The 13,750-nt window shown below is 44.7% G+C and overlaps 1 protein-coding gene across 1 annotated transcript in view; it reads right to left on the bottom strand.

Moving 5' to 3' along the window:
• Positions 1 to 13,750, bottom strand: part of KIF26B (kinesin family member 26B) — a 329,942-nt gene that overhangs the window by 15,155 nt on the left and 301,037 nt on the right. The window contains exon 12 of the mRNA XM_068155679.1: positions 9,804 to 13,236. Coding sequence (XP_068011780.1) covers positions 9,804 to 13,236 — 3,433 coding nt within the window. The remainder of the gene's footprint in view (positions 1 to 9,803; positions 13,237 to 13,750) is intronic.

Here is a 13,750-nt window from a genome sequence, read left to right as displayed (position 1 = left end):
CCATGTCCAGAAGCTCCTTGCTCATCCAGGCAGTCTCCCAGCATTCTTTCCTGCTTTCCTCTTTGTGGATATACTTTGCTCCTGGACATGGACAAAGTGATCCTTGAACACTGACCAGCTGTCCTGGCCCCTCTTCCCTCTAGGGCTTTGTCCCACGATCCTTTGGCTAGCAGATCCCTGAAGTGATCAAAGTCTGCATGCCTAAAATCCAGGGTGGCAAGCTTGGGATATATCCTCCTAGTTGCCCTGAAGATCTCAAAATCTATTGCTTCATGGTTACTGCAGCCAAGGTTATCCCTGAGCCTCACATTGGTCACCAGCCCTTCCCTATTGGTGAGAACAAGGTCCAGCATAGCACCTTTTCTCGTTGGTTCCTCTACCATTTGGAGGAGGAAGTTATCATCTATGCATTCCAGGAACATCCTGGAATGATGGTACCTAGCTGTGTTGTCCCTCCAGCAGATGTCAGGGTGGTTGAAATCCCCAACAAGGACCAGGGCCTGTGAACACGAAGCTAATTCTATTTGCCTGTGGAGTGCTTCATCTGCTTGGTTCTGCTGGTCAGGTGGCCTGTAGCAGACCCCTACAGTAACATCACCTTTCCCTGCCTTCCCCTTAATTTTTACCCATATGCTCTCAATCAGCTCATCATCCTTGCCCAGATGGAGCTCCACTGACTCCAGCTGGTCACTGATATAGAGAGCAACATCTCCTCCCCTCTTCCCCTGCCTATGCTTTCTAAAGAGCATGTACCCATCTATCCCTACATTCCAGTTGTGGGAATCATCCCACCACGTTTCAGTAATAGTCACCATGTCATAGCATTCCAGCAGTGCAGTGGCCCTTCATTCATCCTGTTTGTTGCCCAAGCTGTGTGCATTTGCATAGAGGCACTTCAGCTGGGCTGGCCGAGTCACCCTGTTAGGTGAATCCCCCTTGATTCCCTTGGGGTGTCCCAGTGCTTCGTCCTTGGCTTGCTTCAGGGCAACAAGTGGAGAGCCCTTGCTAGCACTCCCTGCCTCGGCCTCTGGTGAGCTGCCCAAATGTTTGTTACAGGGGAGCCCAAAACTGGATGCAGTATTCCAGGTGTGGTCTCACCAGGGCAGAGCAGAGGGGGAGGAGAACCTCCCTAGACCTGCTGGACATGCTTTTCTTAATGCACCCCAGGATGCCTTTGGTTCCCTTGGCCACAAGGGCACATTGTTTTCCCACGTATAACTTGCTGTCAGGTTAAAATTACAATAAAGGGAGTAACACAGCAGTGAAATCATGCAGTTTAAGAGTAGATCTAACTGAACAGTGCCACTGAAACTACAACATACTTCAGCAAAGATAAGCCCAGAGAAGCCTCAAGATATTAGAAACACAGACCAAGACAGCTAGGTACACAAGGGGAACTTTAAGGACAGAAGACTGATAGACCTTGGCAAAATTGCCCTCCTGCATAAGGATGTGTGCTTGTAAAAGTATGTGTTGACCAGGGCAGAAACCCTGAGAGATTTGGTTTTGCTGAAGTACTGCATCTTTTGGAGTGTTTCTCTCTTTCCAAGAACACATTCTGTACTGAGCATCTTTTCTGTGAAAAAAAAAAAATCTTCATGAAAAGAAGACTGATGCATATCTCTTCAAAGCAGACTATATCTGAATGGGATGCAACACTAATGCCCCAGAAATGTCAAGGTGTTTCAAACAGAAAACGAAACTGCAATTTAATATATCATAATTTCCAAAGCTTATAGTCTGTGCTCAAACGCAGGATGTGGAGCCAAAGCTACTCCTCAGCGCAAATTAGTGTTATGGGAGGTAAAACTGCCTTTCTGTACAAAACCTGTACTTCAGCATTTTATTTTTTCCACTCAAGATGATTACAAGAAATAATGCTGGCTAAGTAAAGCAGTACCTCTAAGCTCCCACCAATGTTTTTCTGGCTTCATTTCCAAGAAATATTGTGCTTCCAGTAGCAGTAATACCAGTCTCAAATGTGGCATCAAACTGTTTGCTTACTAGTAGAGATTATCTGTCCTGTTCCTCCTGCTGCTCCTCACTGTCTGACAACAGGCTCCTGCTTTGTCTGAGCTGAAAAAACAATGCTGACTTCTCTCATTCCAATTTCCTAATGGGATCTGCCCTCATGGGCAATTGTCCATGACTGAACCAACTCCTCCCCGTTCCTTTGACCTCCTTTCTCCTGGTTTATTTTATAGTGCACTCTCCCCATTGCATACCACACAGCTATTCACTCCTCAGATTTTCATAGTTTGCACATTTCCCCTCCTGATTACTGAAGACAGTGCCAATGCTTTCAAGTGGAAGGCCCCTCTGATGGTGTAGAAACGACTTTACCAGAGATATTTTGGGTGTCCATCCTGAGGGCAGTACTACAAGACCCAAAATACTCAAGCATATATTGCCACAAAACCTAAACAACATTCACTCATCCTGGCAACTAAGATTACATAAAAAGGACCATGTTTCACCTGAATATCTGGAATACAAAACAGAATTCATTATGCAGAAGAAAATCTTCTATGTCCACCTCAATGTAAAAAATTAAAGCCATATTCTGTGTTAACTTATGTGTAATCCTGTTGTTGTGAATCAATAAGAACAAGGGCACTTGAGGCTAGAAATCACTGCTTCTTGTACACAGGCATAAAGCAACCCTTGTTTAGAATGTTCCATTCATACCTATGCTAGATATGTTGCTTAAGTACTGGTATAAGAAACATGCCGAGGTACAGCCTATCCACCCAGTTAATTTCTTAACTTTGCTTCCTGAATTACTGCTTCGTTTTAAAAGGAGCTTTTCAGGGCAGTTTAGAGCTGGTGAATTAGCACTGCTCAAACTGGATCAGGAAGCAGCTGTCTTGCAGTGTGGCAAGTTGACAAGTAATCTGGGAGTCACTCCAGGGAAGATGTACCTCACAGGGGGTGAGTTTTCAGCACCCACAGTCCTCAGCAAAACATGACCACAGTATCTTCTAAACATTTACATCCATTTGCACTGAATTTTGATTTAACAGGTATTTGCCAGCATTGTGGCATTATTTGGGGAGCTGGTTACTGCAATGCTCCACTAACTACCTGTGCCAGTCACTTGGGCAGCAAAGGCTGGAGGGGGAAGGGGCTCAGCAGACAGTGTTAGCTCCCAACAGGACAGTAGTGGAGGCATTCCAGTGAGCTAATTCTGTGGCAGTGTCAGGAGCAGGTTTTATTTACACCCAGCCTAATGATGTGCGATTCAGTCATGCATGTTCCATGGAGTCTTCACCGTGCACAATAGCCTGCTGCCATTTCCTCTATTAAATCATTCCTATGTTCATGTGGCTGAAAGCTCAGTGCGGGCATGCAGTAGTCAAGCGTGTAAAAAATGATTACTCTGATCCCTTTCAACACAGATTTGCTGCATGAAATGGCCTGGCTTTGACCTGGGAAAATCAATGCTGCTGTTTTAATGAACAAAAAAACCTAGAGCTGAAGGCAACACTTCCCCTCCCTCTGCTCCCCCCAGAGCTGTCCAGTCAGCAGTCACATGCATAAAGTAGTCGATTGCATGCAAACAGCTTTTTCCTGCATAATACTAAACATCCTTTGTCACAGTAAATATATAATGCAGGATATCAATTAGCTACCATCACTTGTAAGCAAGTTAAAGTAGAAACGCTGGTGATGCCCTAAGGCTTTGTGAAACAAAAGGCAATTCTCAGCTCCCCACACCGTGGCTTAGGCAGTTTAAACAAGAACCAAATTCCTTTTCACTTGGATTCAACAACAAAAGCTCAGACTCTTTTCATTGGTATTTTGTTTCATCATTATAATTTTGGCCACATTTCAAAACATGATGCTTTGCAATATTGGTTGGAGATGGCTTTCATAATTTACAGCCTGCGGATTCAGCCTCTGGCTTTTTCTGCTGCTTTCATAGCAGGGATAGATGCTTCCGGAGAGTGAATATGTTCTAATGTAGTTTTCAGGGCTTTCCAGGAATGTCTTTTCTTTCTAAATCCCCATCTTTAAGACTATCCCATCAGTGGAAACCAGAGCACAAAAGAGAAGAAAATGGACTCTAATTGTAGATAATTATTGCAATGTCTTAACATTCTGTCTTTTTATTAGTGTTCAAATGTAGCAATTTGCTCTGCTTTGGCGCTAAAAGAGCCACAATGAGTCATGAAATTTTACTGCAAAAGCTGTAAAATGCTGCAGCAGGAATCTTTAATTCAGAAGATTAATATGTGTGTGCAAACACACACAGACATACACTCACACCTATCCCATCCTGAACTGCCAAAAGCAGAGATACACAACTCCATCCCAGGGAATAGGTTTGAACTTCAGGAAAGCTTAATTTTTGCCTAGTCTTGTTTCTACTTGGCCTTACTTTCATTAGCATCCCTTAGATTTTTGTTTTCTGATGCACACTCATACTCAACATTCAGGAAGGCTGAACTGGCACCAACTGACCCATCTTGAAAGCACTTTAAAGGTAAGGGGTTTTGATGCTAAGCCTCATCCCTTTGCCTGTATCCTTCCTTTTCACATCTTAATCTCATGACCATGTCATGGGTTGTTATGCTGGTGAGTGGGTCTGTGCCTATCAGCCAAGAGGAAGTGGTCTCCAACAGTGCATTACAACTTCTGCACAACTGCTGTTCCTTACACCTGCTTGGGCCCAGAGAGCTGTCCCGAGTGTTTCACCCTTGCCAGCCCCAGCCCTGGTCCCAGCCACAGCAGAACTCTAGGATTAGACTTAGCTCCAAAAATGTCTCAACTAGAAAAATCAAAGAACTCCTCAGCAGAAGGTCTGTCCCATCTAACCAGATGTGACATCTAGTCTCATCTAACTAGATGTGACATGGGATAGGGACTGTCTTAGGCGCCCAACCCTATTCCTAAAAGGAACAGGATGAGCTCTGTGGTCTCCATGAAAAGCTTTGTCTATAATTAACTGTCTCAGAGCCCCTCTTGTTCTGTCCACAGAGAAAGTCTCCTTATAGGCAGCTTTGAAACATTGTACAGGACAGGATCCAGTAAACAAAACCTGCTGGGAGGGTGGTAAAAGGCAGAAACAAGGCATTCATGCACATTACACAAGAATGCAAACAGGACTTGGCTTTACTGAGTAAATCTCATTAGAGCCTGGACCCTTGCTTTGCTGTTAGCTCACAGTGGGTTGGACATGGAGCCAGCACCAAAGCTGTTTTTCTGAAATCATTCTGCCATGTTTTGCACTGAAAATTGTTTTAAAGTGATGCCCACATACATTCAAACTAAACTTGGGAAAAGATGCTAAAAATCAAAGGAGAAGAGCAAAAAGCAGGTAGGTAACACTTCTGATCTATGGATCCTGCTATTACTTTTTTCACACCACCATTATGTAGTTTTATAAGCCTGTAACTAGAAGACACAGATACTACATGAGTTGCCCAAGGTGATACAGAGAACCAGTGGCACAGCAGAGAATACAACATCGATCTCGCAAGTCCTAATCTGCCAGCCTGCCTGACTGCCTCCCTCTCATACCTGTTGTGTTCCCAGGACACAAAAAAAGGCTTTGGTATAAGGGAGTTCAGCTGGAATTCACTTCCAGACCACATACTGAAACACATATTATAAAAGCACCCTTGCAATTGCCTTTCAATGGATCCACACCGGGGCAACGCACTTGAAATATCTGAGGAATTAAAAAGTAATACATAACTGGTGCTAGAGACGACTGAACAAACTATGCCCTGACACTTCAGTGCCCTGCTCAAGGCAGCACTGCCTACCTCATGGGGAGGAGCCTAGAGCCAGTGTCAGAAATATGGCTTAGACACCAATTGGTTCTTACAAAGAAAAGATTATCCAGTGAGCAAAGAAATCAGAGACAACATAGTTGCACAGATGCTTGTGTGTGGAGAGGGGGAAAGGACCTTCCCCAGAAAGAAAAATCACAAATTAAATCCTCCTCTCCACTGCTCAGCAAGGGCAGAGGAAGGTATGGGGCAATTAAGTTGGGGCTGAGGTTAGAAGTCAAGGGTACCAGTAATTTAACCCTCAGTCTGGCTCTCACTTATTTGTAGGCATTGGACAAGTCAATAAACTTCTCTGCCTTCACTTCTCCATCTGTAAAATGGGGTCTGGAATAATACCTACACCACAGGGTGAACTGAATAGCAGTTGTACAAAGCTTTGAAACATACAGACGAGATCAGGGCTAAATAGCTCCCTGTCTGCCATAAGCATTCACTTTGGGGAAACAGACACTGACATGATATTGTATGAACTATGTTAAATGCTAGAAACATTGGAATGTTTATTGAATTAATAGGTTAGCTTCAGGTGCTTGATGTGCTTCATGGTGTAAACATATGATTTTTCCAGAGATACCAGAACACAAGAGGCAATTAAAAGAAAAAAAAAACCCCAAACAAACCACAACCTTGTAATTTTGTACACATAGGCTGTCTGTGAACTGCACAGGTACCCAGACAGACTCCAAAATTTAACCTAAGATTAACACTGAAGGATATGAACTAGCTTTATCCTTTATCTTTCAAAAGCTGTCAATGTAGGTCTGGTGCTTCTTGTATGACATCCAGGGCAAAAGCAACTACACTCACAAATAAAGCACTTAAGAGCATGGAAAGACATGATTTTAGTCTCAAGAAAAAAATGATGTCTCTCCAATGTGTCAGAACTTTCAAAGTAATTGTGAGATCTGACAGGGCTGCTGGTGATTCTCTTAAAGTCTCTTTATAGCTCCTTCTTACAGGGGCCTTGGGCTGATTCATGTTGATCGTGTCTGACAGCTAGCATTTCTGTTAATAATAATCATAAATAAAGTGGACAAGGTTGCCTGACCTGAAATGAGCATATCTACAGTGCCATATCCATTACAGCACAGTGGATCTGTGACCGCAAATCAGGAAAGGTCCAACGCTCTTGACACTATGTATTAAAATAAAATCTATCTTTGCAGAGCTCAGAACCTTTGTCTCCTATCTTTCATTCAAAAGTGTTCCTTAAGAGAACATCCACACTAGAACAGACCTATACAGAAAGGAGATATTACAAAAGATGAGATTGAAAACCTTTGCATTTCTTTGTGTTTATTATGCAATAAAGATGTATCTGTGAACGGCTCTATTCTCCCTTATACCTCAGCTCCTCCTTCATGTTCTCCTGCACTGAAGTAATAATCCTGAGTTTATTCCATCATAAATCTGCTGACATGTGAAAAATTATACCATTCTCAAACACATCAAAACAGAATTATGGTTTCACTGCTGCAGGACCAAATGCAAACAGGAGATGGGGTTATAAGAAAATGAAGTCTTATTAATTTCTGGGCCATGGGTTACTGCTAGAGATACGGAAGATAGCGAAGATTTATTTTTTATTTAATTTGTATAAAATGCCTGGTTGTACTCATACACAAACACAAGTTGTTCAAAACAGTACAGGAATTACTTGCTGATACAGGGGATCACTCTGAAAAGTAAAGTATCAGAGATGATACACTCAGAACCCCTCCACATCTTCTGACAGACTTATTTATGAGAAAAGCTTTGTAAATTACTTTGAGGAAGGCCAAAGTGCTGGGCTACACTGAGCCTACTTCCAAGGCATGCAACTTCCACTGAAAACTCTCCACCCCGGAGATTTAAGTCTAGCAACAGGTAGATAACTGCAACACTGCTGACCAAGGAGAGAGGATCTAATTCACACAAGAAATTAGAATAAAGAGATTCATCTGCTGGCCAACCCAAAAGGCTGTCTTTGTTGAAAAAGACTTCAGATGTTACACCACATTGAAAACAAGCTGCAAAGCTCAGACATCCCATGTCCCACACTTAGGAAGGGTTCCTGCTTGCCCTCTCACTCACTGCTTTGCACACCTGCACAGGACAGCAAACCAGTGTCACTGCTCTGCCAGGTAGGCTCAAGGCTGGCAAGACTATTGAAAAGCCTCTTCTTCTCCAGGTGTGTTTTCCAACCTGCTACAAAACCAACCTGAAACCTGAATATCAAACTGTCCTTCCTTCAAAACTCCCTTTCATGGCCATTGACCCAACATTCTGGCCAGCACTAGGGTTATCAAACATGAAAATTCCTAGCTAAAATATAAGTCTAGTACAAAGTACAACAGATCTGAAACTCTTCTGTGATTACAATACAATGTTTTTCTTTTATGTTCAGCCTTGTCCAGCCTCCAGTGTGCTATCAAAGCAGGAAAAAAAAGTGAAATGAAACAACTGCTTTTATGAGCAACAGAGTAAACAAATCCTAGTCTTCTACTTGCTCAGGTTTCAGATGAACTCTGGAGTCTAAAGAATTCACAGTCTCTGCCTGAAGATTTTCTCAAAGTATTTCTTTTTACTATCTCCCCTAGGGAAGGTGGGGTGTTCTCCAGTGTCTAAAAAGGATAATCTACATTGCCATTTTCTCCCTGTACCCTCATCTGCACAGCTGCCTGTTTTCACAGACCTTGATACATTTTTGCATTTAAATGTCCTGTGGAAAAAAAATCCTTATTATATAAGGCAACTACTCCACAAGATCCAGTTGCTAGTACACATCCATGAGTGCCATCTCTCTAGACGGTTTTGGTTTCCTATTCCACAACATACAAATCATCCTTCTTTTTCTTGCAAGTTATTATTCAAGTTTCTATATGAAAGGAGATATTAAAAGAACAGGCCTTCAGAAAGAGCAAAATCTATTACCATGTAAACTGAAGGGATAGGAAAGAGGTTTTTCTCATGGGATGCAAAGTGAACTTCAGAAAAAAATTTGTTTTGTCACTTGGTCTGTGCTTGCATCACAGAGTGATCACTTTCAGATGCATCCTCTGAACAGGTCCAATCAGCCATGCACTTATGAATATGGTATCTATTGTATTCACATCTGTGCTGCACATGTTCTTCCTGCTAGCAGTCAAGAGGATAAAGAGAGGGAGAGTTATGTATTACTCAGTTCATTCATTACAAGTGAATCCCAGAGGTGAGTATCCCAGCAAGTGGAATGGCTGGTGAATCAGGAGTGCTACGAGAATAACACCATTTGAATGGCCAGCACTGTTTTACAATACTCTGCATGCCTGTGCACACCAGTTCCAAAATCAATGTGCATTGTTTTCAGAAGTAGGTTAGGCAGGACTCGCACTTCGGGCTGGGAAAACATCACCCAGGAAAAAGGTGAAATGACTAGATGATGGATACTTCTCATCCCTGCCCTGCAATTGTCCAAAACGCTTTCTGGTGGAAAGATGTACCACTTGTAGCTGCACAGACTCTTGGTTTATCCCAGCAGGCCCTTGCTATCTAATTAAAAAGTCCTGGTGTACTGTGAAAGCTACCAGGGATTATATCTAAACAAAGATGAAGTTTTTCTGATCCTTCCTGTGATCACTAAAAAGATTTCAGATTTGCAAGTGCTTCAGTGCCGTAGTTCCTGTATACTATTATTAATATAATCTATTCATCTTTGTCAATAAACTACTGGGAAAAGAAGGACTCATAACTTGAAAATTAAAAACTAAGACTCTCACAAGCAAAATAACATCACTCAAGAGGCATGGGCACAACTTTGCTCCATCTTCTAGGTGGGAAGAGGGAACTCAGTGTTGATTTCAGCTGCAAGGCATCTTGCACCTCTGGGCACCCAGGGCACACAAGAAGCAAAAGTTGGGTTCACAACAGATAGCGCTATTCAGCAAGACTCTGGTCTTGTGCTGGTGAAACACACACATACCAAGGTGGGAGTCTGTGTCCAAAGTGCTTAACAGTTACTTTTCATCCCCTCGTGAGCAATCTTACCTGCATTTGATCGTTTCTTTGGATTTTTGAGACTTCGGCACCTGCTGCTTGCAGAGCTGCTGTTCTCACTCATGGAGTCTTGTGCTGAAGAGGCACTGCCCGTCGCCTCACTGTCTCTCATCATGCTCTCATACCCACTGCTCCCCCCACTGTGGTAGAAGAGGGCTGTTTTCCCCATGGCAGGGGGCAGCTCCCCGCTCAGCACACTGCTGTTGTCACTCCCATGACCGCTGCTGCAGCGGTGAGGTTTCCGAGGCGGGGTGATCTTGCTGTAAGGTGAAGGCAGGATGTGAACAGCTGGCTTCTCATCTCCAGGAGGGCCCCCACGTTCATCTGCCTCTGAGCTTCCCCGCAGATGTAAGCCCCTGGCGCTGGTGCTCCCTTGGAGCAGCTCTGAAATCCGCCCATTGACAGCCCGAAGGGGAAACTTGGAAGCAAGGCTGGAGCCTCGGTTTCTGCTGAGGGACTGCGTTGACCAGGACATGTTCTTCCCACTCGGAGGCAAACTGGAGCTCTGACCTACAGACTGGGGCAGAGACTTAGTTGAGAAGCTGAGTGTCTTAGTGGCAGAGGCAGACAGGCTGCGGGCCTTGGGACTTGCCAGCAGGAGCTTGCTGACTGCAGAGATCTTAGACTGGTTGGCTTTTGGAGAGGCACCTGCCGAATGGGAGAGGCCTGAGTTGGTGGGTGAGGACATGACACTGCGGCTAAGGCTCCTTCCAGCCCTCGGCATGGTGCTATCTTTGCCAGGGCTCATTTTGGAGCTCACAGAGGACAGGCTTTCGGCTCTTTCCAGTGACAGGCACTCATAGTGGCTTCCAGTGGACCTCCCAAGGGAGTTGGTCCTGCTGGCAAGCTGCTCCAATTTAGCACTGAAGAGCTTGCTACTGCTGTTGTTGCCACTGCTGTCAATGCTAGGGCCCTTCTGTTTGGCACTCGGTTCCTCAGGGAAGCTGGCCAGGAAGCACCCAGGCTGACTGGAAGGACTGCTTGTGGCGCTGCTGGCTGCGCTGTGCTGGGGGCTGGCTCTGTTCTTCTGATCCAAACTCGACTTTCTCACTGGTGGCAAAGGAGGAGTCCCTTTGGGACGAGTGAGGACACAGTGTTTGGGTGAGGCCATTTTCTTGTCAAGGCTAGGCTTAGAAAACTGGGGGAGGGCAGGAGAGCCAGCTCCACTGCTGTTGGATGCAGCGGGATGGAGATGACTGTCAGGCTCCTCCAGCTTGCTTGTCTTCAGAAACCCTTGAGGGAGGCTGCTATTCTTCAAGCTATCACTGGAATGAACAGGGCTTTGGGTTGCAGAGCCAGACACTGACACCTCACACCCATCCACAATTCTTTTTAGACTGTCAGAGCCTGGGGAGACAGGAGCATCCCCACTGCTGCTGCTAAACCTGTCTTCTATGGGATGCTTTGTGCTGTGCTCAGGCTTGGCTGAAACTGTGGCTGTGTTAGACCTCAGCCCATTACTGCTACCAGAGCCATCCTTTTTTACATCTTCTTCTCTCTTCAGCCAAGGGTCTTCAAATTTTATATCCTTCTTAGCATTGGATTCTTTCCCTTTGTTGGGATGAGCAACCTTTGGGTTGGCAGTTACTGTAAGTACAGTATCATCAATGTCTTGTGCTTTGAAGGGATTAACGGCAATACATGGATACACCGCAATATTTGTCTTCAGTGGGATGTAGCCTTCATAGCTGCTGAGGCTTGCAGTGTTCTTGATTGTGACAGTAGTTTTCCCTAGAGCTGATATTTTACAGCCTTTGATGGGTGGCACTTTGCCAAAAGCTTCCTCCCCCATTTCCGATAGTATAAGCATGTTGTCAGTCACTGGCTTCTGTTTGTCACTTACACAAATCATGCTAGTACTTTGCATGGTGCTTGCAAACTCGGAGACAGGGGGTTCTGCCATTGCTTCCCCATGCCCATAGCATGCTTGGGCTATGAAGCTGTGGCATGACTGTTCACCATCACTCCCTGTGCTCATTTCACTCAGCCATGAGCTGATGGATGAGCGCCTGCTGCCACCATCCTGGGATTTGTCATTCAGGCCCAGCTTTGGAAGTGGAAGGAACTGTGTGATGCTGACTTCAGACACAGGAGCTGCACTGGAGTAACATTCAAGATCTTCAGATATGCTGCTGATAATACTGACTGGCCTTGACCCAGAGGCCAAAGCCTGCACAGAGCAGTCACTGTTAAAACTGATTATACTGGTTGGGCGCCCATTGTCAAGAACCCCACTAATGGTTAGCTCTTCTACAAGGGTGAACACAAGCTCATCCTCTCCATTCAGCTCTAACGGCTGCTGCACAGTCACCATGGTGGTGCTCAGAATCTCCTTCCTGGGTTCTGAAGAAATGCTTTGTTGCTGATCTTCATCGAGAATGGTCTGTTCAAAATCCTCGTTGCTGGAGGACACTGACTTCTTCATGATCTGAGGGCTCATGCCTACAGGTGGGGTCCGGATTTCTGGCTGCACTAAAGATTCATTAGATGTCATCCCATTATCCTTCCTCAGGGGAGCTGGTGGAGGAGTGGAGCTAGGCAGAACTCCTTTCTGTGTATAGACCTTGCACCTCTGGGATGGAGAAGTTGGTGGCTTGTACTCAGATGTCTTTGAGAGGCTTGCAATGCCAAGCCTGGGTGAACCCATTGGCCGAGGTTTGCTTTCTACAAATCCACAGGTGTTGAGACCTTCTCTGCTGCTCTGCAGGCTGGTGCTGTGTGCTAACTGACAAGAGCTAAGCTCTTTACTACAGCTGCCTGTTACACTCCTGGGTGAAGAAGGAGTCGAAACATTAGTAACAGCTCCAGAAGGAACAGGGGAGTGATTAATCTTAGTTTTGCTGGGTGTTGCATTTGTATTTTCCTTGGCTTCTCTATCAGGATACCGATACTCTGGCATTGTATCTTCCTTATCTGACTCTGGTAAGTGGCTAAGCTCTGCCAGCTGGCTTGAGACAGAGCACTTCGACATCTGGTCTGAACTAAATTGAACAGGCATCTCTTCAAAGAGAAATTTGTCAGTCTCTTCACTGCCATCTATGCAATCCAGCCTCTCCTGCAGCTCTGCAAAGGTGTTGCACTTCAGGCAGTCTCTTTCAGATGTGCTGGGCCCTGATTCACTAACTTCCTCCAACCTGCTCTCATTTTTAGTCTTTTGCAGAGCAGGAACTATGGGGACAAAGTCAGGGGGACCCTCATTATCTGTCAGTTCCTTATCAGAAAGGGCAGTGCCATTAGGGCCAACATAAATCACCGTGTCACATGACTGCTCACTGCTGGATGAATAATCAGGATCACTTGATAAATGCAAAATAGGGAAGTCTGGATCAACAGCGTTTCTAGAATGGAAAGGCCTCAGTTGGGTTGGCCTCCGCATCCTGCCCTCCTCACAAGAGCTCTCTCCTCCAGAAGAACTTGATGTATACTGCAATATGAAAAAGAGAGAAACCATGACATTTGCGCATTGCAAACAACTCCTTGCACAAAGATCGTACAGCAAAAGGTCATGGTCACATCTGAACTGGTAAAATAGCTAAGGCACAGAGCTCTGAAGCTTCTTACCTACAGAACTACAGCAAACACACCACAGTGTTCAAAGGAGAATCCAATGCCCCAACCCTGTGCCCCACTTGAAATCATGAGACTTCTAAAAAAATTATTGATTGAATGGATTAGGATCCTTTCCTTAATTGAGCCTGGATAAAGAAACCAGGTATTTGGCAAAGACTTTGGTGATTTTGTGTGTATGTGAAGAGGGACAAGAAAATACAGAATACAGAATTAACCAGGTTGGAAAAGACCTTTGAGATCATGGAGTCCAACTCATTAAGGAAAGACAATCACTGTTTGGTCATACTACCAGTGTGTGAAATTGCATAACAAGCACTCAGAGGTCTCTGGAGACACACTGCTGTGATGGTGCATGGACTGAATCCCAT

This window comes from Melanerpes formicivorus, unplaced genomic scaffold (assembly GCF_026170545.1).
Source record: "Melanerpes formicivorus ecotype bairdi unplaced genomic scaffold, bMelFor1.0.p_v2 SCAF_2, whole genome shotgun sequence".
Taxonomy (NCBI): domain Eukaryota; kingdom Metazoa; phylum Chordata; class Aves; order Piciformes; family Picidae; genus Melanerpes; species Melanerpes formicivorus.
This window is presented reverse-complemented; position numbering and strand designations above follow the sequence as displayed.